This window comes from Balaenoptera physalus, assembly GCF_965194825.1.
Source record: "Balaenoptera physalus genome assembly, chromosome: 14".
In the NCBI taxonomy this organism is placed as follows: Eukaryota; Metazoa; Chordata; class Mammalia; order Artiodactyla; family Balaenopteridae; genus Balaenoptera; species Balaenoptera physalus.
The window spans coordinates 37,924,443-37,949,975 of NC_138893.1; the positions used below are offsets into that span (position 1 = coordinate 37,924,443).

Genomic DNA, 25,533 nt, shown 5'->3' on the forward strand with positions numbered 1-25,533 from the left:
TTAAAGTTCTTTTATAAATATAAAACCAACATAAACTTATAAATTATGTATATAAACAAACTTATAAAATCATTAAAATTAATTTTTGCTTAAAATGATGGATGGTGTTGTTCTGCTCAAAGTAAATCATTGGTACTAAGTGGAAAATGATATCAATTCCATAGCACCTTTTTTATGCAACTTTAAGATACCTATATTATTTTGACAACATAATTCTCCCAGCACTTTTCTTTCAATTATCTTTTACAAACCTTTTTTATCCATATAACATGCCATAACATCTGTTGACCTTCACTTATCACAAAAGTATCAGTACTCTTCAATATTCTTTTTAGCCTGCAGTAAGGATACTACTTGGTCCTAACTAGTCAACACAAATGCCGGCACTGCAATCAAGTGGCATTTTTACACAATTATGAGATCAATCACTTGATGTTAAGTTTGCTTATATCAAAAAGTTCTGGATTATCACTGAATCACAAAGTTTTAAAGCTTCCAAACAGACCCTAATATCAGAAATATTAGCCTTTACAGTTTTTATTTTCTCATTTGTTCACTCACCCATGCATTCATTCATTCATCTTCCAAGTCCTTTTCAATGCTTACATTCTATGAGTCTGTATTTTTCAGGTACAAATTAGATAGCACCCTAGATTATCTCTTTGATAACAACACAATCTTTTAAATCAAATATAGAAAACTTTATAACTTCTGAGTGAAAAGACTGTGAACTATTCCTTGGTAACCAAAGAAATTAAAGGAACTCGCTGGTTTTTGTTTAAAAAAGTTAAACTACAATTCTAAACCACTTAGAACTCATTTAACTCAGGTTGGCAAACAACAGCCCGTGAGCAAAATCCAACCCACTACCTGTTTTTGTAATAAATTTTTTTAAGAACACAGTATGCTCATTCATTTAAGTATTATCTATGGCTACTTTTGCAGTACTCAGCAGAGTTGAGTAGTTGCAACAGATATCATACAATTCCCAAAGCCAAAAATAGTTACTATATGGCCTTCTACAGAAAAGTTTACCAACCTCTAACTTAACTGAAGAGAAATAAGATCATATGGACATTACACATAAGAGGTATACCTAATTGGTCTGAATGCTATATCTTGTTTTCTTAAAAAGAAAAATGTAGATTTATTTTAAATCAGGAATAATAAAGCAAAAAGGGTAAAATGTTAAAAATAGGTTAATCTGGGTAAAGGGCATTTGTATATTCTTTGTACTATTTTTTTTTTATTTTAGGTATTTTAGGTATCTATTCTTTTTTTAATTTATTTATTTTATTTATTATTATTTTTGGCTGCATTGGGCCTTCGTTGCTGCGCACAGGCTTTCTCTAGTTGCAGTGAGCGGGGGCTGCTCTTTGTTGCAGTGCGCGGGCTTCTCATTGTTGCGGAGCACGGGCTGTAGGCACGCAGGCGTCAATAGTTGTGGCATGCGGGCTCAGTAGCTGTGGCTCGCAGGCTCTAGAGCACAGGGCTCTACATGTAATCACAAGTGTCCTTGTAAGAGAGATTTGACTACAGAAGGAGAAATCAATATTACCACTGAAGCAGGATGCTGTGCTCCATGCTTTGGAGATGGAGTAGGGGAAAAGAGCTAATGAATGTAGGGATTGAAACTCTATTACTAGAAAAGTCAAGGATGCAGATTCTTTCTTAGAGCCTCAGAAGAAGTGTGACCCTGAAAACCCCTTGATTTGGGCTCAGTGAAACATATTTCAGACTTTTAACCTCCAGAATGGTTAAGAGATTAATAAATGTGTGTTAAGACACCAAGTTTGTGGTAATTTGTTACAGCAATTATAGGAAACTAATGCTAATAACTAAATTTATTTTATTTATTAACTTCAGATAAATACTGTTATTTAATACAAGAAATTGGATTTTAGAGATTTTTTAATTTTTACTCTATAATCTAAAATATCTACTTTTCTATGCAAACCAGCAGTCAAATTCTTTCTCTTTGTTACTACCTTATTTTATGTAACTTCTAGCAGTTATTAGAAGGAATGGTCTATAACCAAACTCTACAGATTGTCTTTATTTTACTCTAAATTAATAAGTTTATAAACAGAATGAAAGATTTATGAATATGACTTAAAAGTTTAAGGAAAATTAGATATCTTAATTTGTAGTTTTCTGCACTCATAACTAAAATGATTAAAAATGTAAATTTATAAACTGAATATTAATTTAAAACACAAATAACTATAGAGAACACTTTATACACACAAAGGCTTCACCACCCATTAAATATCATTTAAGGCCATCCAAGATTCCCTTTTTATAAAAACACATCCATGAAAAATCTACCACTTCATTATCTGTCCTGTTATGGAACATCTCTGCATAATTCTCCCTGTATAACTCTTATCAATCAATATGGGAATCTCCTCAAGGTAAGCAGATCACAGCTGTCTTGAAAAAGAGGTAATAAACTAATTCACATTACAGTGGGTTTTCATAAAGATTTAATATGCTACCTTTTCCATGGGTTAATCCAAAGAGCATAAATGAATTTCTCATGATGTAACTTTCGGCATTAGTGACAGGCTACCGCGAGACAAATTTTTGAGACTGTTCTACAATCCAAAGTGGAATTATACTCATCCCTTTTAAATTTATACCTCCATCCTCACAATCTCTCTTGAATTCCAGACTCAAAATGAAACTACCTACATGACATTTCCACTTGGATGTCTCATAATCATCTCAAACTTAACATGTCCAAAACTAAAATCTTGATTTTTTTCCCTTCCAAATCTGCTCCTTCACCAGTGTTTACCATCTCAGTAAACGGCACTTCCATTTACCCAGTTGCTCAGGGCAAAGATCTTGGAGCTATTCATGAGTTCTCTTTTTCTCCCACACCCATATCCAACAAATCCTGGACTGACATTCATTACGTATGCAGGAATACAGCCTTTCCAACTGTTAAAACATGGAAATGCTTCACTGATTGTTAAGTAGATGCTGCTGCAGGTACCAGGCCTTCCCCTTCCCAGTTCCCCTTGCCCCTCTGAGATAATCCAGACTCGCCGCAAAAGACAACTAAAGGGGTAATGCCTGGCACAGCATGGCTCATCCAGGATCCTGCCCCAGTCCTAAAGTCAGCATCAATTGTGATTGGTTGGTGTCTAAGTGTCTGTACCTTACCAATTATAAACATTTTTAAATTCGATCACCTCTATCAGGCTCTCAACACTGATCCTTTCCTTTCCAACTACCATCCTAGTACAAGCCACCATCCAATCTCACCTGGACTATTGCAACAGTCTCCAAACTGGTCTACTTATTTCCATTCTTGCTCCCTTCCTATCACATTCAACTCTCCACAATGCAACCAGAATGATTAAAAATATAAATCTACTCTTATCATTTCCCTACTCAAAATCTTTCAATGATTTCCCATCACACTAAAAATAAAAATCCTTAACATGGCCCACAACTCTTACATGACTGGCCTCAGTATTCACTTACTGCATGAATGAATGAATGAATGAATGAATGAATGAAAATAACCTTGGAGCCATAAAAGATTAAGAGCAAGAGCTATGAAGTCAAACCTCGCTTTCCAACTTATTAGCTATGAAACCTGGGACGAATTAACTTCTCTAAACTTCAGTTTAATCATGGAGATTATACGTAGAAGAACATAGGATTCTGTGAAAATAAAATAAGATTGAATGAGATTGTACTTAACGTTAAATACTATAATGAAACCTTCATAATAGTAACGTTATTACTATTATGAAGTCCATCCTCTCATTTTAATATACAAGGAAATTAAGTATAATTAAGTCTACAGGCAAAATATGTTAATGAAGCCCAGCATTATTAGGTATAGTAAATATACATGCCAAAAGAAAACAGTAAAATTACAACTAAAAATTTCTATAATCAGAGGTAAATACAATTGAGAAATAATTGCAAAGGACAAAACCTAGAATAAAGAAAGTACTACAAAGTTTTGAAAGTTTCTCCAAAGCAATTCCAGAACTACTGAATTATATTCTTTCTTCCTTCCCAAAGTAGTCTATTTTGCACTGGAAAAGTTTTTCTAAGGGACTCTATCTCTGTTTTTTTTTTTTTTTAAAGGAATTCCTTTATTTTTATTATTTATTTATTTATTTATTTATTTTTGGCTGTGTTGGGTCTTCGTTTCTGTGCTAGGGCTCTCTCTAGTTGCGGCAAGCGGGGGCCACTCTTCATCGCGGTGCGCGGGCCTCTCACCATCGCGGCCTCTCTTGTTGCGGAGCACAAGCTCCAGATGCGCAGGCTCAGTAGTTGTGGCTCACGGGCCCAGTTGCTCCTTGGCATGTGGGATCTTCCCAGACCAGGGCTCGAACCCGTGTCCCCTGCATTAGCAGGCAGACTCTCAACCACTGCGCCACCAGGGAAGCCCTCTATCTCTGTTTTGATACTGGAAATCAGTACAAAATTTTTATTTGCTTTATATAAATTAATTTTCTAAAATAACTTTTCTTCCATAAAGAAGGATAAAAATTTAAAGTCTTCAAGTGAGTTTAACAGCAATTCCCTGAATAGTACCTCTAGTGTAGTATATCAGCTAGATTTCTTTTGTTGTAAGCCACAGAAACTACTTTTGGCTAGGTTGAGGAAAAATGGATATTTGTTGGAAAAACATGGGGAAATTCAAAGAATTTTTAAAAAGAGGCTGAAAAAACCAAGCTTAAAATAGACAGGTATCTGGATTTATCATCCCATCAAGACCACTCTCAATGAGTGAAAGGCAATTTCCTACAAAGAAACTGGACTGCTAATAGGAAAGGAAAAGTATGCTAAGAAGATTTGAAGAGAGGTACATGTAACTTACTGTAATCACTCCAGAAATAGTCTTATGATCATATTGAATCTGAAGTTCTCCACAATAAAAGGCAAAATGAGACAACATCATTGCAAGAGTCCTATCTTCTAACCTCATCAGAAAATTTTGATTTTGTTTCAGTATCCAAAGTATTCTAAACATTTTCTAGGCCCATAAAACCAATCTCCAAAGGACAGTTATCAATTTTAGTGTATTTTAAATGTCCACAGCTGTTCTGACAATATCCAGTTTTACAGAACAATGAATTTGTGAGTGGTAATCACTACACCAGATCTGTTCCAAGAATACTTGGTTCTCACAGTTTAGGTCAATGATGTGATTACAGTATGGAAAGGAACTGCCCTTCTGTTAGCAAAGATCAGTGCTTTCCAATTACTATTTTTGAGTTGTGAAAGGCTTGAAAACAAACCTTTATAGACTGGTTCTGATTAGCTGAAAATGACAAATACAGAGATAGCTGGGATTGAAAGCAGGATTTGTTTATCCCACCTATCTAAGTCAGAGGCAATAAAGTAAGTGGTTGTAAATACTTCAACATTAGGTAACCTTCCACAAGGAAGGAACCTATGTCTAGCACAGAATATTCTGTGAATTTTGTTGTAACCCACAGCTCAGCCCTTTGTTCTATTCTCTCTCTCTACACTCCCTTCCCTCATGATCTCATCTGATCTCATGGCTTTAAGTATCATCAGCCATTTCCAATTTAACATTTTTAAGCCAAGCAGCCCCAAACAGTACAGACCTCTCTCCACTAAACTCCAACTGCCTTTTCAACATCTCCTCTTAGATGTCTAAAAGACATCTCAAATGTAACATACCAAATTCAAACTGATCTTCCTCCTAAAATCTTCCTCATGTCAACTGATGACAACTCTATCTTACTCTAAGGTCAAAAAAATCTTCAAGTCATCCTTGACTCTTTTCTTTCTCCCATCCCCCATATCCAATGCATCAACAAATCCTATTAACTCTGTTTTAAAATCACATTCAGTATTAAGCAATTCTTACCTTCTTTGCTGCCTGCCCACACTACTATCATTTCTCATCTAGATTATAATTATAGTAGTAGTCTCTTAACTGGTACTCTGCTTTCGTAGTCTATTCTCAATATAGAAGTCAACAGGAACCTTTTAAAACTAAGTCAGATTATATCAATCACCTGCTCAAAATTCTACAATGGCTCCCCATTTCACTTAGGGTAAAAGTCAAAATCCTTCCAATGGCCTACAACACTAAGGCTTAGCTCATCTAGCTCCATTCCTCACAAACCTCCATCACTCCAGCACCTTACCTCCATATCCCCGATCATCTCCTTGCTCTGCAACTTCTCTGAGCTCACATCTGACAACCTGCCCCTCAGTGATTCAATTCCAGGCACACTGGCCTTTTGCTGGCCCTCACACACACCAGGCATGTTCCTGCCTTAGGGCCTTTGCCAATGGCTATTCCCTCTGCCTGAAATGCCCTTCTCCTAAATATCTATATAGCTAACTCCCTCACTTGCTTCAAGTCTTTACTCAAATGTCACCTTCTCAATAAGGCCTAACCTGATCATTTTATTTAAAATTGTTAACTCCCATCCCTAGATCTATCTATCCCCTCCTTCTCAGCTCCACCTTATTTTTCCATTACACTTATCCCTTTCTAAAATATTGTATGTATAATATATATGTTATGTTGATTATCTATGGTCTGTCTCTCTTAGCTTGAATGTAAGATCCACAAGGATCTTTACTTTCTTTGTTCCGTGATATATTCAAAGGTCCTAGAATAGTATCTAGCACTTGGAAGAAGCTGTAAAATTTTTGTTACATAAAATGAACAAAAACAAATGAATGAATTAGTAAATAAAGCTTGTTATATATACATCCTCAATACTATTTTTATTTTTAAACAACTTTTCAAGTAGCTGAGGAATAAAAACTTATTGCCTCTTGCAAAAAGTTGGATTTGCTGTTTTTGCTAGGTGGGGAAAATGAACAAAAAGAGAAGAATTTAATCTAGCACATTATCTGTTGCTTGTCTCTCCACAGAGTTAAATAGAGAGATCACGTTCATTATTATTAAATTTCTAAAGGAAAACGTAAGCTATGCTGTGAATTTCTTTAAAGCAACCTATAGTCTCATGTGTACTTATACACACTATCCTAAAGTAACTAACTCTGTCTTAATATGTTATATGACTAACCCAGAAAAAAAATAATGTATGATAAAATATTCATGGATCTGAGATAACAGATTTTATATTTTTCTAAAACAAACAAAATCATCAAGTTTTTACAACCTGAATAATGCCACGGAGTCTAAGTGTGTGCTCTGGTAGTCAATACTGCCACCCAATGGCAAATGCTAAAATCTAAAACCAAAGGACTGAAAGAAAATAACTGACCAGATGCTCAAATTCAAATGTTTCCCTCAATATTTAAAATTATGCTTTATATATCAAGTAAATTGCATAAGTTATTGGAGTACTAGTCTTCTAAAACATCTATACTTAAATGTCCACATATCACTAAACCAGCAACTAATACATTTCTAATTCATTCATTCAACAACAACAACAACAAAATGTGAGCACCTACTACACAACAGGCACTACAGAAGATGCTGTGGGCATAAAGGTGATCAAAACATAGTCATTCTTAACTTCATGGAGTTTGTATTCCAGAAGGAAAGATAATAAAGAATCACACAAACATAAATGTGATAAAAGCTATAAATTTAAAAGATAGGGTCCTATGAAAGCACGTGGGGGGATGTGACCCAGTCTTAGAATGTTAAGGGGTGAGGGTGTTGTAGGGGGAAGTGCAGAAATAAGAAAGGCCTTGAAATATTTAGGGACAAAGAACATTCAAGGAACTGAGATAAATCCAAAGTGTAACTTTCAATAAAGAATCGGAAACACTATGAAAAACTATCAAATTACCTGATTTACATATTAAGATACTGTCTTTTAATCAATCATCTAAAGGCTGAAAACAACCAACTTCAATCCTTACATGAAAACAGTGTCTGAACCGCACTGAAAAGGAACACTGAATATCTATAAAGAATATCCTGAAGACATGTAAAAGGACTGAACGATAGGATTGAACAGGGCATTCTGGAATAGGAAAGGACTGGGGACAAATTTTAAATGGCTAAGCAATGGTCTTGTATATAAAACCTGGTAACCTGTTTTTCATCTCTATAAAACAGGTGGAAAATGTTTTGTTGCAATAGATTAAGAAAAGAATTTTACCCTGAAGTCTGCTCGTTTATCTTTTCAACCTGTCTACTCCTACCATCTATTCCACATTGCAAAGTTTTTCTGAGTAGGCATGAGAGAACTATTCAGCCCATTCCTTGTCAATTATGGCAACAATCTACACTTTAAAATACTTTATTTGGATTTTTTAATTTATTTAGAAGATTCCAATCATTTGAACCCCCTTCCTAGTTTGGGAAAATCTCTCACTGTGTGAATTTTGTTCAGAAACAGAATCCTTTCCCACTACACAATTCAGAAAAGTTAAATTCTCTATTTCTATATCTCAAGGCAGCCAAGCAAGGTATGGATAAGACCTAAGTTTAGCCAAGTAGATTTTACTAAGCAGGCCTTCAAATCTTCAAAAGTGATACAAAGATGTGGGGAGAATTTAGAATTTTTTCTCCCCAAGCCTGTAGCATACAGTATCCACAGTAAAGACACCAGTGGTGGTACCCCAGGGTCCAGTGGCAGTAACAGGAATATCCTAATCAAACTTTCCTGTGGCTTCAGCTTTGCTGGGAACCAACCCACCTAGCCTTCTGTTACACCTACCCCTTTCTAACCAAGGTTTTTCCAGCCTTCCCATCTCCTTTGCGAGCTACCCAATATCCTTTTGTATTAGTCGGATTACAGGTTTAGAGAACAAAAAATAAGTTGCTTAAAAAAACTAAAAGTTAATTCCTCTCTCATAAAACATTCTAGAGGCAAATGGGCAAGTGCTACTGCTTACTACAGTTACTGCCATTTACCAGCCATTGGAAAAGATCTCAATGATGTAAAATTCCCACACAGCACTTCCACTCACATCCTACTTACCTAAACTTAGCACAATAACCATACTAGACACAAGGAAGGCGGAAAAAATGTGGTATGTAGCTGAAGACCATGTGCTGAGCTAAAAACTCAGTCAATTCTATCACTAAAAAGAAGGGAAGAATGAATGCTGGGAGATAGTGGTCCCTGACATACTTTCCAATAACTGCCTTTTCTGCTCAGATAAGCCAGAACTGTTTCTGTTGCTTACAATCAAATCAAAGACTTCTAGTGGTTCCGATTTTTTAAAGTTATGTAAGAGAGAAACCTGGAGCCACTCTGATTAGGGAGTTGACGGGGGTCGGGGGGTGGGAACACACCGTATCTGAGAGTCTGCTTTGAAAATTAATGTTCTACTGTATTATTTACATATGAACATAAATCCAATTTATTATCTCTTGATTTTCATGCCTTTTAAAAATTCCTCAGGACTTCCCTGGTGGTCCAGTAGTTGAGAATCCGCGCTTCCACTGGAGGGGGCACAGGTTCAATCCCTGATAGGGGAACTAGGATCCCGCATGCCACGTGGTGTGGCCAAAAAAAAAAAAAAATCCTCATCTATCCCAATGTTTGGAAGCCATCTTAAAAGAAAAAATGCTCTTCAAAGTTGTCTTCTTCCCTCCTGTGACTTATTAAGACTTAAATTTTATTAAGTGAAAGATGTCACAGAAGCAGATGAATCCACACAGGTCTCTACCCTTTAAGTAATCTATTTGATATGTATATATCATTGTCTTTGAAAACTATACATTATAACAAAATTAAACATTATACAATAAACTTGTGTGCTTTTCAAAATGTTGCACTAGCATTTTCTATATTCTTTACTATTTCAGCTTTTGGTTGTTACAAGTGCTCTCCACAGAAAAAGGGGGACAGTTGACTTTAATGGTGCCCTCTAGTCTTAAAATATACTCCTATTGCCTAAAACAGTAAAAAGGTGAAAGCAGATGGTTAAGGAAGAAACACTTAGATGAGAAAGTTAAGGGGGAAAAAAGTATAGTAATGGCTAAGCAAAACTCTTAGGAGATGTTACATAGAAAAACTAAATTTGGAAAACAAGGAGATGTGAAGCCTAGGTGGGACAAGCACTAGAGAAATGTGAGGAAGGGAATTCAAGGCTTAACAAAAATCTAGGCTTTTCCTCTGGATTCTCTTGATAAAATCTCAGTTTCTAGAAAACAACATTTATTTTCTTTTTATATACTAGCACAGAACCAAACAGAGTAAGTAAAATTAACCAACATAAATGGATAAAATATAATGAAGGTAGCAACAATCTGTTATTCTTAACCCAAAGAATCCAGTTCCAAATAACACATTACAAAAAAACTGCCAGACTCTGAATCTCATACAGATTGCCTCCTCAGCTCTCATTTCAAATATCTCCAGTTCTTTGATCATTCCTCAGATGCCCTAGAAACAAATCTCTCTCTCCATTTCCCCTCAATGATTTCTCCCATTCCATATATCTAAAATTAAAACCTAGTGATATAGTCAACAATCCCACCTACTTTAAGCTATGCTTCCTTAGATATAGAATCAGGAGCCAGTTTGGAGGCTCAAAGAAACCAATCTGCACATCATCTGTCTTGAAAGACGCACAATATCCATTTCACCAAACACTACCCATAAAACATTCATATCAATTCAGAGATGAATTATTTAATTACAAAGAATTAATAGTGGTATAAAAATGTATCTGATTTCTGTATATTTTATAATAAAGCACTTCAACATTATTCTCATTTTTTTAAATATATGTGTACATGCGTATATATGTGTTAATACATATATATATATAAACTTATTCATATTATCACTTTGCTTTAAAAGTAAACAAACCCAGCATTTGCTTCCCCATTTTCATTTGCTTATAGACATTTAAGAGCCAGGAATTTTTATGATTTCAGGCACTCCTGACAAGAATAGTAAAATGTGAAATGCTGATAAACAAAAGTCAGAAAAACAAAAGATAATATTTTCAACCAGATACATATTACAAAACCTCCAGAAAATAAAGCATTTTAAAGAAGAACTACTAAAAGGAAGTAAAGAACAAAAAAGGACAGAGCTGCTCATAGAGAGTATTATACAAACATATCCCTCTTTTGCTTTCAAGACTGTTAGAATGAGATGGGGACTAATAGCAGATGAAGACCAGTCAGAAAAACGCCATGCATATAAGCTATACTTCTATCTCTCAGGCCTTAATTTAAATATATTCTTGGTGTACTATTCTCTCCATAGAAAAGGACGTTATTTTAGTTTCAAGACTGAAACGGAAAAAAAAAAGATACCTCAAGGCACTTTTTAAGGGAAGAAAGGTCATGATTTATTAAAATAGCCACTCAACAAAATATATGCCTCATATATATAATTAAAAACACTGAGAAATTTGTATCTGTCATAATCATAGTAGGAAATCAAATTCAATTCAATAAGAAATCACTGGTATTTCAGATGGTTGGAGCAACTAATTTTTTAATGAAATAACATGGGTTTAAAATGGGCATAATTTATGGAAAGCCTAAAATAATTCCTCTAAATAAGTACTCAGCACACTCAGTAACATTTTTTTCTAACTTGTCTCAAGAATGTTGAATATGAAACCATTCTCTTTGGTTTTTACTTTAGACAGCTCTGGTAGGAACTATTGCTACTACTGTTACACTGTATTGTAATAACACATGATCATGTAACTTTGGATTATGTATTTCTTGAGTCAAAGTTCCCCCATCAACAGGATTAATACACTGGCACAAAGTAAGCTCTCAATACATAAATATAATCTGCACAAAGCAAGTTCTGGGTGGGTAAGTATATAGATAACTAGGACCTATCTCTTCATTAAATTCCACAATGACAAGATTTATGATTTTATACCCAAATACTTAAGTAAGCTAAAACTCTTCAATGCAGTCTAAAATTAATCTTTAATAATATATTTATAAAAATTGTTTAGAAATTCTTCCCCAATTCTTCTCATTGCTTTTGCAATAAGCAGCTGTAAAACGTCTAAACTTTTAAAAATACTCTATGTTCTTTTAAAACATAGCCACAAGAGGTCAGTCTTTCCCAAGAAACAAGTTTGATATAGTCCAGTACCTTCCCAGATGAGCATCTATTTTTGCAATATACTATTTATATCATCCATTATAAATCAAATTTGAATGTACCACGTGTTAATTTCAGCCACGTCACCAAATCTTTGGGAACTCAACAAAAAATTAAAGAAGATCATAATGACCACACGTCTACAATTTAAAGAGTTTCATATATAACTTCACTTGATTCTCAAAATAGCACGTAGACAAAATCTTACTGATTTTATTTGTGAAGAAGCAAGCTATTAAGAAGTTGACTGTTACTGAAATTCTAAAAATAAAAAAAACACATGAGATTTGGGTGTGTAAACTACAGCAAAACAAATGAGTGTAGAATTTGTATTAATATATTAGATACATAAATCAATGTTTCAAAAGCCACTTACCTTGCCAACTATCATTGCAGACGCACAGCTTTTCTCCTGTTAGGTCACAGTAACCATGATCTGGACTGCCGCAATTGGCTTTACAGTAAGGAATGTCACAAGCTTCACCCTTCCAGTATTTATCACACTCACAATATACTCTACTTGGAACAGAGACACTAGTTGTACACTTCCCATGACCAGAGCAATTGTTAGGACAAGAATTGATTCTGTAAAATATAATTCATATATATTCAAATTCAAGATAACTGAAAAAGAACTTTGGCTAATATTTTGTTAACTTTATAATTTTTATGTTGTGTCTACGTGCTTCATTTAACGCAATTTTACAATGCGACTTCAATTCTTTACTCTGTACCTTTTAAACCCTAAAGCAATTCAGTTACACACATTTGTAATTGGCCTCAGTTCATTCAATGAGTTTACTCTGCTACCAAGACTACATACTCAAGATCTGCAGGATCTATACAGTTCCAAGCACACTGTTTTGTAAAGACTTAAGTACTCAACTGCTTTGAATATATATTTCACAGAAAAAAATTAAATTCATGAATACCTGAAACAATATAAGAAGCCAAGATTTAAACTGGTTATATAATACTTAAACAGCATGCTATCACCTATACACTGTTATGGAAGTAAAAGGATATTTACCAAGTTTTATTTTAAGGCTCTCTAACTGATTATATTCTACTATATATTTATTCTCCCTTGTGTAAATTCTTGATATAAATAAATCCTATAATAAACTGCTGATTCAAGGATATTTAGAATATTTTATTCCTCGCAAAAAATTCTCTGGTTATCATTCTCTACGTTCCTGAAGAAAACAAACAAAAAAAATGTATCAAGTTCCTCTGTGGCCATTCTTAATGAAAGCAACTGAAAGCATCTCTGGCTAATTCACTTCACCCTTGGACTTTCAGATATAAAAATGTATATAGAGTCTACACAATAGATGCTCAATAAATACTATTTTCTAATTTTCGAGAAGACAGTGGTATATAGCCACTTACCTTATCTCCTAAGCCTCAATTTCCTCATGTGTAAAATGGGAAAAATACCCATTTGACAGAACTGATGAGAAGAGAATTAAAGAATATAATATATATAAAGCATCCAGTACAGTCTTTGGAATACAGAAGGACTATGAAAACTCAGCTCTCATTCACTCTCCAAATTAGGTATAAAATACCTTGGAGCACAGTAGGGCAGATGAGGGCTCCCTGCAATCCTACATATCTGTTATTACCAGTAAAGTTACAGTAAGTTTGTATAATATATTTACTTAATCATTTTCCAAAAATTTTTAATTTGTAATTAATTTTTAACCAAACTTAACTTGTTACTATAGTGTCCTGAGACTTAGAAATTATCCTATACAAGCTTGGACAGTATTTTGGGATATATTATTAAAATTTTATGTCACTTAGGAAGAGATGCTATATATTTTGGAATTTAACACACTAGCCTGCTCCTGGTATATAAGACATTTATAAAAACAAACAATGGGGCTTCTCTGGTGGCGCAGTGGTTGCAAATCTGCCTGCCAATGCAGGGGACACGGGTTCAAGTCCTGGTCTGGGAAGATCCCACATGCCGCGGAGCGACAAGGCCCGTGAGCCACAATTGCTGAGCCTGCGCGTCTGGAGCCTGTGCTCCGCAACAAGAGAGGCTGCAATAGAGGCCCGCGCACCGCGATGAAGAGTGGCCCCCACTTGCCGCAACTAGAGAAAGCCCTCACACAGAAACGAAGACCCAACACAGCCATAAATAAATAAATAAATAAATAAATAAATAAAATTAAAAAAAAAAAAAACCACTAAACTCTTTTATGTCAAATTATAAGAATCATTACAATATGAATTTTTTTGAAAAAATACTTACGAGTAAAAAATGTTGAAGCCAGTTAGATTATATGCAGCATCACTAAAAAAATGTAACAGTGCATAGCCAGACGTTGTAACAACTTCAGGCACAGTTTCATTTCCCCTTATTTCAGGGACTATCAAACCACTGTAAGAGAGCAAAATTGAACACTCTGTATATTAATGTACATATGACAGTTAATCACACAAAATTTACTCAAAATATTCTTGTCAGAATCACTAAGTATCTACATTAGAATGGGCAACTAGAAGAATAAATCTAAAATGAGTTCCTAGTCATTTCTCACCAATTAGCTCTGCTACTGCTGCCAACAGACTAACATCTACTCTCATGCCACCATATTCCTTTTTCTCTTCTCACCATTTGGACTGCAATGTCCCATTTCTTCCTTTTGGCCTGCCATCCATCCTGTCATAATACTATAGGGTGATCATTAACTTAAGTCATATGTAAACCTTAATTTAAAGCCACCTTGGAGAAGAATTAATAGAGTTAAAATGTCCATACTACCCAAAGCAATCTACAGATTCAATGCAACCCTTATCAAAATACCCATGACATTTTTCACAGAACTAGAACAAATAATCCTAAAATTTGTATGGAACCACAAAAGACCCTGAATAGCCAAAGCAATCTTGAGAAAAAAGAACAAAGCTGGAGGTATCACCCTCCCTGACTTCAGACTATACTACAAAGCTACAGTCATCAAAACAGTAAGAGTACTAGCACAAAAACAGACACATAGATCAATGGAACAGAATAGAGAACTGAGAAATAAACCCATGCACTTATGGTCAATTAATCTATGACAAAGGAGGCAAGAATATACAATGGAGAACAGCTAGACTCTTCAACAAATGGTGCTGAGAAAACTGGACAGCTCCATGTAAAACAATGAGATCAGAACATGCCTTCACACCATATACAAAAATAAACTCAAAATGGATTAAAGACCTAAATGTAAGACCAGAAACCATACAACTCCTGGAAGAAAACATAGGCAGAACACTCTTTGACATAAGTTGTAGCATTATTTTTTGGATCTTGTCTCCTCAAGCAAGGGAGACAAAAGCAAAACTAAACAAATGGGACCTAATCAAACTTAAAAGCTTTGGCACAGCAAAGGAAACCATCAACAAAATGAAAAGACAACCTTGCTGTATGGGAGGAGATATTTGCAAATGATATGTCTGATAAGGGGTTAATGTCCAAAATATATACAGAGCTCATACAACTCAACATCAAAAACAACAACAACAAAAAAAAAAACCTTGTTTAAAAAATGGGCAGAAGACATGAATAGACATTTTTCCAAAGAAGACATACAGATGGCCAACAGGCATGTGAAAAGATGCTCAACATCACTAATTATCAGGGAAATGCAAATCAAAACCACAATGAGACATCACCCCCCACCTGTCAGAATGGCTGTCATCAAAAAGACAACATAATGAATGTTGGGGAGGATGTGAAGAAAAGGGAACCCTTGTGCATTCTTGATGGGAATACAAATTGGTGCAGCCACTATGGAAAACAGTACAGAGGTTTCTCAAAAAATTAAAAACAGAACTACCATGTGATCTAGCAATTCTATTCCTGGGTATATATCCAAAGAAAATGAAAATACCAATTCAAAAAGATATATGCACCCCAATGTTCTTAGCAGCATTATTACAAAGCCAAGATATGGAAGCAACCTAAATGTCCACCAAGAAATAAATGGATAAAGAAGATATGGTACACACACACACACACACACACACACACACACACACACAAACAAATGGAATATTACTCAGCCATAAAAAGATGAAATTTTGCCATGTGCAGCAACATGGATGGACCTGGGGGTTATTACGCTTAGTGAATTAAGTCAGACAGAGAAAGACATATACTATATGTTTTCACTTATATGTGGAATCTAAAAAATAAAACAAACAAATGAATATAACAAAACAGAAACAGAGTCACAGATACAGGGAACAAACTAGTGGCTACCAGTGGGGAGGGGGTGGCGGAGGTAACAAGATAGGGGAAGAGGATCAAGAGGTACAAAGTACTAAGTATAAATAAGTAAGATACAAGGATGTAATTACAGCACAGAGAATATAGCCAATATTTCATAATAACTTTAAATGGAGTATAATCTATATAAAAATATCAAATCACTATGTTGTACACCTGAAACTACTATAATATTGTAAATCAACTATACTTCAATTAAATAAATAAAATAAAATAAAACCAACCACCTTGGTACTCTAACAAGTGACCTTATAGCCTTACTTTTCCCCACTAGTTGCAAATTCTCATGAAGCTAGATAGAACATTCCACATCAGCTAAGTGACTACAATGCTACTCTAATTAAAGTTGTACATTTCCAATACACTAATCTAAGTATTTTAGTTCATCTTAAAATACACACTTTTTATATTTCTTTAGAATTTTGCATACTTATGCAAATTACATTAATATATAATTATTCCAAAAGACAATATTACTCATACACACACAAAAGAAAATGAAGTTTGTGGGGAGAAATATAAATGTATAAAAGCAGGAGTTCTAAATTAATAACTGGTACTTCTCCCTTTTTAACCCTACTTGTTCATGGGGGAAAACTATGTATCTTCATTTATTTATACATACTATCCTCTCTAAATCTATGAAAGCATAAAATCTGAGAAAGAAAAGAAGCTGCTAACAACAAATTACATTACTCAAAATAGTCAATGCCTTTAGACACTGTTAAACTTATGTTTAGGCACCACCAGGAACTGAATTCCCTAATTCAAATCATATTTGACAGAACAAAATGAAATATTATAGTCAAATAATTTATTTTGTAAACACATTTTGAAAAGCAAACAAATTAAAAAGTAATCAATGCCTGATGTTGTAATACTTATTACAACATCGACTAGCTTATGTTTATGAAAGAACAAAAGATTTTAAAAGGAGTCTGTCAACACAATTAAAATTCTGTAAGACCAGTTTTAGTTACACATATATATTTTTCATTGCAGTGAGATTATATCAAATGAGTACATTACTAAAAATAATATTCCCAGATGTTTATAACAGATATGATTAATCCCTCTGAAACAGATGAAAAGAGCAGATTTGTTTGCTTGGTTGTTTGTTTGTAAGTGTTGTGAAAGCAGTAAATGAAAGAGGACTCACACTTCTCACATAACATACCAATTTGGACCAACCAACCCTCCCACTGAAGTCAACTAGAAAAACTGACAGTTAAAAAAAATCAGCCTGAAGGTACTGGGAGAACTAAGAAAAGGGTAATAAGCCCAAGAATTAGAGCCATTTCTCCTTATGGGCATTCACTGATTTCAAAGTTGGAGGTGAGGTCTGAAGGGCTAAGAAACTGGGCTGTTTTACATAGCTAGGAAACCAAAAAGTGGAACACAGGGCCCTCACTTTGACCTGAGACCCCAAAGACTAGGTGTAAAAGTGAACTAGTAGAAGACAGGCCCCTCAGGGGACTGAACTTCAGTTTGGTGTGAATTACCTCAACACCTGAATTAGAATTCAGTTGATTGTGGATTTCTAGTGTCCCCAGGCACTCTTTGGGAATACAATAACTTTCTAGGCCTCAAATTATCACTACCTATGACTTTACAAACATGGTGTCCAGCACATGATTGTCTAGCACACAATAAAAAATAACAGGTCTCCATTACAATCCATTCTCCAAATTCTAAAAAGTCTTTCCTACAGAATAAAGTCCAATTTCTTTAGTGTGGTAACAAGAAAGCAACACTACAGTGATTACAGCATTATAAAATCAGGCTCGTATTCTGACTCTATCACCAACCAGTTAAGCAACTTTGGGCCACTCACAGAATCTCTCTGTGCCTTAATTCTCCATTTACAAAATGGCAATAATAATACCTACCTAAAAGGTTATTGTGAGGATTAAATGACTTGATATATATAAAGAACTCTTGCACACTGCCCCTCACATAGTAAGTATTCAGTAGATGTTACTGATTACCATTTATTGGGTAATCTGGCACCTACCTATCCCTTCACATTTCCTATAATCAAGTTACTCGTAACTACTTACTACTGTCGCAAAATATAATGTTCTTTAGTGTGTACATGCCTTTGTACGTATGTTTTTCTCTACCTAGAATGTCCTATCTGACCCCCACACTTTGTCTATCATTCTTCTACTCATGATGAAACTCACCATGATGAATTCATTACTTCTGCAATCATATAGCACTCTTTTCATAACCTGATTATAACACTTATTGTGCTGTGTAAAAAATCTGTTTACATACCACCACCAGTGCCCAACTACTGTGTGGTGATGTAGCCTCCAAATCCTTGGAATTTCCCAAGTGATAGGAATGTCTCTGTTATTCATGGTGGGCTCAGAGTTTATGCTAATGAGGTGACTCAGGATGGGAGCTGGCCACACCAGAAAAACCAAGCATGTGATTGGCTGGGGCTTTAAGCCACAAGAAATCAATCTGACTTCCAGAGTCAGAATGGGGCTAAAGATTGCGTTCAGCCTCATGGCCAATGATTAGATCAATAATGCCTACAAAAGGAAACCCCCAAAAAACTCTGTACACCTGTAAATCAGGTGAGCATCCTAAGCGGCAATACACACTGATATGTTGGGGAGGTAACATATGTCCTGAGGACACAGCTTTGAGATGCTCCCAGATCTCACCCTATGTGTCTCTTCATTTGACTGGTCCTGATTTTTATCCTTTATAATAAAACTATAATCATAAGTATAGTGCTTTCCTGAGTTCTGTGAGTTATTCTAGCAAATTATTGAACCTGAGGGGGTCACAGGCACCTCTAAATTTGTAGCCAGCTGGTCAGAAGTGCAGGTGGCCTGGAGACCCCTGAACTTGCAGCTGTTATCTGAAGTGAGGGCAGTTTTGTGAAGGACTGTGCACTAAACCTATAAAGTTCGGTGCAACTTCAGGTAGCTGGTGTCTGCAATGGCCTGTATCTTACTCCTTACTGCATCCTCCAGGCTTATAACAGTCTCTTGAATTGAGGAGGTTATCAAATGTTTGTTGAATAATAAATTCTTATACAGCTGGAATAATTCAAACATTTAGATTCTGAATTCTTAGTAAAATGAAGTACAAACAGTATAGGCTTTTAAGTCCAGAGATTGTCAAGTCCTAATCCTGGCTCTACCATCTATTAGAAGTAAAACTTTATTTCTCTGAGTCTCAATTTTCTCAACAATAAATGGGGGATAATAGTACTTCTTCCACAATATCCTAACAAGGACTGATGACACTTAAACTGCCTAGTACAGTGTTTAGAATCAAGTGGATATTCAATAAACATGAGTTTTCCATTTCTCTCAGGATAGTTAACAGGAATACTTGCTGATGAAAAGTCACTGGTTCCACCTTCACAGTCATATGCTAAATCCCATCCTGCTAATTATCTTACAAAAGCTTCCTTTAGTATCAAGAAATGGCTGGTAAGAGTGTTAATGAATCACTGTTAATTAATGCAGTCATCACAACTACTAGAAAAACAAATGAAAAGGCACATATCTAAATGATGGTCAGTTAATAATGTCATAAAAATAGAGGAATGATAACAGTTACATCTAAATTGCTAAAAATAAATGTTTGAACCTAGTATCTTATCTAATTGTTGCAATAAATTATCCTACAATGTAATTATTCACAAGGCTCTGCTCCATTTTCTATCTATTGGTGTTAGATGAAGGGTTACTCCAGAATACCCTTTCTATAATTTTCAAACAACTCAAAAATTAAGTTCTACAAGTATCTTGAGCAATAGCAGTATCACAGAATAAGCATCTAAGCTCTCAGGAGTCATTTTGAAACAGTCATTCGGAAACACAGCCCTTACGTATTTGTCCAAAAAAATAATAGTTTACATTCCTGTTAGAATATTTACAACATAAATAGTAAAAATAAAAATAAAATAAAAAATGTTGAAGGAAACAATAAGCTTTTACCCATATTTAAATTTTTAACAATGACAGGACATATAAGAGATACTGTATAAGTAACAAAAGTAAGGAATAATGTAATGAATAACTCTAGTCAACAATCATGTATCATGTTAGTTAAACTGGACACTAATCTACACTATATGCTCAAAAATTTTTCTATCTAATATATTCTCTCCTGTTTATAAAACATTTCATAATAATTTGTACATACATAATAAAGAGTTTTAAATTGATACTGAAAATGCTGTGATTTTTAAATTTTTAAATTAAATCTTACTACCTGACTACTAACAATAAAATATTTGGAAACAACCAAAATTCCCAAACTGTGAGAACTGATAGAAACACCTTCTTTATTAAACCACTACATAAAGCATAACTTAACCTTTTTTTACAGAATTTAAAATTTTATAATTTCTCTAAAATAAAAAGATAACTATAAAATATATATCTATTAATTCCTTTGTCAGCTAGAACTCACATTAATCTATCCAAATGCAGATAGTTCTGAGAACAGATTCAATTCATTTTAAAAGAATGAACTATGTACAGCAAGAATAAGGGGTATTTATTAATAAATCTACATTTCTGAAACAGTAACTACTTATCTCTGTTATATCAATGTTTACATTATTATATATACCCCTAAGTTGACAGTCACAGTATCATCATAGTCTTAGACCATCTTTGAAGTTTAGCCATCAACGCCTATGCTAAATTTATTTTTGCAGTAAAGATGAGTATATATTTAAAATTAATAAATTATAGTTATTTTTCTACAACTGACTATAAATTCATCAATTAAACATAACTACTCACCTAAGTACAGCTATTAAAGGTGCATATATTGAATCTCCATCATAAACATACATATGATCCCAGCTACATTCTGTAGCGAAATGATTGAATCTTAATCTTAACACTGCATTTGGACTGAAAAAAAATTAAAATATTTTAAAATTAATATGTAATATGTAAAGCACGGTCTAAAGAAATCTTAGAGTATTTTATTAAAAACCTATTTACAGATAATTTAGCTATAAATCCATAAGTCATCAGTATAAAAGATTGATAACCAGTCATATCTAATTTGTAAAAATGATATACAACTCCAAAATCCATTAACCAGCCATATGTATGTATCATCCTTCTCTAAAAATTTAGTCAAGAGGAAATGTTCTATGTCTTGACTAAGGTGGAGGTACATAAATTGTATACATTACTGAAACCTTATTGAACTGTACACTTAATATGGGTGTATTTCATTGTATGCAAATTGTACTTGAATAAAGCTGATTTTTAAATTCAACACTCAAGACTGTTCTTATTTCTATGAACTCTTAACTAGAGGTACTAATAAGGTCTTCAAATTTTAATCAAAAGGTCTCAATACGATATACTGTTATTTGTTAACAAATATATGAGACCACAGGTACACAGGGAATTAATAACCTTGAAGTTTTAAAAAACCTTTAAAGTAACAAAAATAAAAACCCAGTTTTCCAAATACACTCTTTAAAATCATAAAATAGTTCAAAAACAACTCATATCATTTATGATCCATTCATAATATGTTTAAATAGATAAATTCAGTCTCAAGCCCTAATTACTGAAAAATGCCTCTAAAAGGACAATTAACTCTCTCTTTTACAAAATGTTCTTTTTTTAACACCCTTAGAACTAAAATGCTGAATAGTATGAACCAATGGCATAATTCAGCATGGAATATTTTTACACTTTCTATGCAGTCTTCAAATTCCATAACAAGCGATTTAAAAGAAGCCAAAAATGCATACTTGACTTAATGCCATAGTAACATAACTTAAAAATAAATATATGTAAAAATCAAACTATTATCACAAGTAAAAGGGTATTGTAATTTACATTAAACATTATATCTAAAATTCATCAATCCCATTTTAAAACATCATGAATAATGTTTTCCAATAATAAACAACAGAATAAACTATATAACTATGAAGTTGTTATATTTTAATGCTTTAACACTGATATAATCACCTTCTTTATCATTTCAGAATAAATTAATTTAATGCAAATTGTATACTTACTAGCCTTCAATTAGCCATGTACATTTGGTTTTATACTTATAGTTAATTGGACCATCTGTTAAATATCCAGAAGGTTCTGTTAACCTAGAAAACAAAATCATGAAAATGATTACCTTAAAGTAACTTTAAGACACACAGTAGCATAAAAAATTTAAAAAGACACTAAACCAAACTTCCAAACAGGAGAATTTATTTACAACTTAAGAAAATTTTCAGATTGCCATATATCATCTCTCTAAATCTCAAAGGAAACTTATTTTGAATTTCTTTAAATTTTTATGTATTATGATTGTTTCATTTTACATAGTGGAAAAACACATTGAAAGACTGAACATTATACAGATGGGTTCAATGCTGATGCAAAATAGATTAAGTTAAACTTCCTCTGCACAAAAATTAGATGGATGCAAAAGAAAGAAGATCAAATGCACTTTGAAAGATGCAGATCTATGGAATAGAGAAATAGTATATGTACCTAGCACTTTTGGAGGTTACAAAAGCTATGTTTGCTTTTCATGCAGCAAGACTAAAGTAGCTGTCACCAGACTTTATTGAGTTCAGCTACCTGTTTTTAGAATCATTTTCCTTCGTCAACTTTATATCTAGTCCAAGAACTCAGTCAATTTTAAAAATAGGGTAAATCAAGGGTTTTGTAATTATCTTCTATTTTAAACACAAAAAAGAAAAAGATATTTAGAAAAGCTTCAAATTTTCAGAATTTTAAAATATTTAAACAACCCAATGCTACTTCATTTTGTTCTCCTTAGCTCCAGCCCAATTATATTTTATCAACAAAAGACAATATTTTAAATAACTAAGATATCTTCCCATTTAGCCTTTATGTATTTATGTAGACATACACACACACACGCACGCGTGCACATGCACATACACACACACACACACACACACAATGGCTTATCAGTCTTTATATATCCCCATATACATACACACATATATTTATACATACATACATACATACATACATGTATACACAGATATCAGGGTAATTATCTAGTTTTAGACAAAATTAAATTTTCCTTGTAGCGTTGAGTCTCAAAAACATTAAAGGAAAAGAGTTTCACTTGCCTAAATCAGGGTTAACAGAAAGGTCAATTAATGTAAATGTTATTTGAAAGTCTTTCGTAATCCCTGCAAATTAGTTTGGGTTTAAAAAAGGGCTAATTCATGCTTGGAAAAGTTTTTAAACATTCCAATGTTCTCAAAGTAATATAATAATAAATTGAGCATTTTATAGTATTAGGTATTACTGTAAGCTCATAATGTGTTACCTCACTTAAAAATCTCAAAAGCCCCACAAGATAGTAATTATTAATCCCATATTACAGATGAGAAAACTGAAGCACATTTTAAATAACAAGTTAAATAGCTTGTCCTTATTTCTCACTTCCAGTAATAGCTCCAAATGAGCTAATTCAGACAAACCTCCACTGAAGATAATTTAAAAAGCTAAAGAACAATTTTTAAATCTTATAAGTAACAAAATGGTAAGACCTACTAAGCCAAGATCCAGAAGTTGCAAATTCTTTAAAGAGGAACCAGGCATCCAGAGCTACTTCTGTTATGGAAAATTTTATCTATTTATTAGAGACTGCCAAAAGGCTGAGAGTACTTTTGACAGCCTCAAGGAAGAAGGGGGACAAAAGCTGGACGTAATAACCTACAAAAGGTAGAGGCTCAAATAAACAACACGGCACTCTGAACTGGGACACAAAGATTTTCTATAAGGGTAAAGGTGTACCAGAAACCAGCCATTACGTGGACTGCGGCCCAGCTACAAGTCATTAGGATGACAGAAAACCCCAAGACCTACCATTGGCTTAAGGTGATACTAGAACTATTATGCCAAGGCTCCTAACGGAAGATACAAAAATATTCTCTGAAGAAAAGTAACATTATCCTAGTCCTCAAATTATTTCTACCAATAATTTTTCAAATAAGATGTCCACTATGATCAAAGAGAATAAGACACATAAAGATAGAAGACAACAAAACAAAAACCAACAGAATATCTTCAGGAAGAGACCTGAAGATATTCCAATTGTGGAGATTATCAGATGTGCCCTATAAAACAAATATGACATACTAAGTTCAAAAAGACAAAAGACACGATTTAAAATTTCAGCAGTTAACTGAAAACTGTAAAAAGTAACAGTATATTCGAAAAAAATAATGGAAATTCTAATACTGAAAACTACATTAATCAAAATTAAGAATTCGGGGCTTCCCTGGTGGCGCAGTGGTTGAGAGTCTGCCTGCTAATGCAGGGGACACGGGTTCGAGCCCTGGTCTGGGAGGATCCCACATGCCGTGGAGCAACTAGGCCTGTGAGCCACAATTACTGAGCCTGCGCCTCTGGAGCCTGTGCTCCGCAACAAGAGAGGCCACGATGGTGAGAGGCCCGCGCACCGCGATGAAGAGTGGCCCCCGCTTGCCGTAACTAGAGGAAGCCCTCGCACAGAAACGAAGACCCAACACAGCCAAATAAATAAATAAATAAATAAATAAAAATTTAAGAATTCGATGGACGGGTTTAACAACACATTAAACACAGCTAAAAGAGGATGAGAGATCTAGAAGACAGGTCCATAAAAAATATCCAAACTACAGCAGGATGATTGAGGGTTCAACCCATTGGGTGTGGGTCACTCCACCAAGTATAACTCCAAGGAGCCAAGATTCTAGTTGAGGGCAGGGGAAATATGGTATGGGGAGTGGAAGAGCAGAATCATACACATCAATTATGGTTTTTTAACAAATTAAATAGGTAAGTATCCTAACAACTTTACATAGTTTCTATTTGATACACACACACACACACACACACACACATCCTCTCTCCTTCACATTTTTATTTTATTTACAAGCTGTAACTTTACAATTTAGACTTTAGATAATGGAATATTTAGTGTGACTATGACTGAATATGAAGAGCAATTAACATAACCAGTGATAGATACAATGACTCTCGAAACCGTGTGTTTCCTCCTTTTGGACAAAGGATGAGAACTTCACTTGGAAAAAGTGTATCTTCTTAGGTAGAAATACAGCTTTGTTGGTTGCTGGGGAGTTCACGTGTGTTTAGAAGGATGCATACAGAAGAAGCTGAATAATTAAAGGGCAGACTGTGGCAGTTATCCATT

At 34.2% G+C, this 25,533-nt stretch overlaps 1 protein-coding gene and 1 long non-coding RNA gene across 12 annotated transcripts in view; one reads left to right on the plus strand and one right to left on the minus strand.

Moving 5' to 3' along the window:
- Positions 1-25,533, minus strand: part of ATRNL1 (attractin like 1) — a 715,591-nt gene that overhangs the window by 666,541 nt on the left and 23,517 nt on the right. For all 11 annotated transcript variants that reach the window (XR_014253040.1, XR_014253041.1, XR_014253042.1 and 8 more), the window contains exons 2-5: positions 22,370-22,453; positions 21,120-21,233; positions 14,308-14,436; positions 12,421-12,629 (exon numbers count right to left, since the gene is read on the minus strand). Coding sequence is in view for 8 of the 11 variants with exons in the window: in XM_082423366.1 (XP_082279492.1) it covers positions 12,421-12,629; positions 14,308-14,436; positions 21,120-21,233; positions 22,370-22,453 (536 nt within the window). In the remaining 3 variants the exon portion in view is untranslated. The remainder of the gene's footprint in view (positions 1-12,420; positions 12,630-14,307; positions 14,437-21,119; positions 21,234-22,369; positions 22,454-25,533) is intronic.
- Positions 1-25,533, plus strand: part of LOC309642220 — a 392,437-nt gene that overhangs the window by 76,775 nt on the left and 290,129 nt on the right. The gene's annotated exons all lie outside the window — the stretch shown is intronic.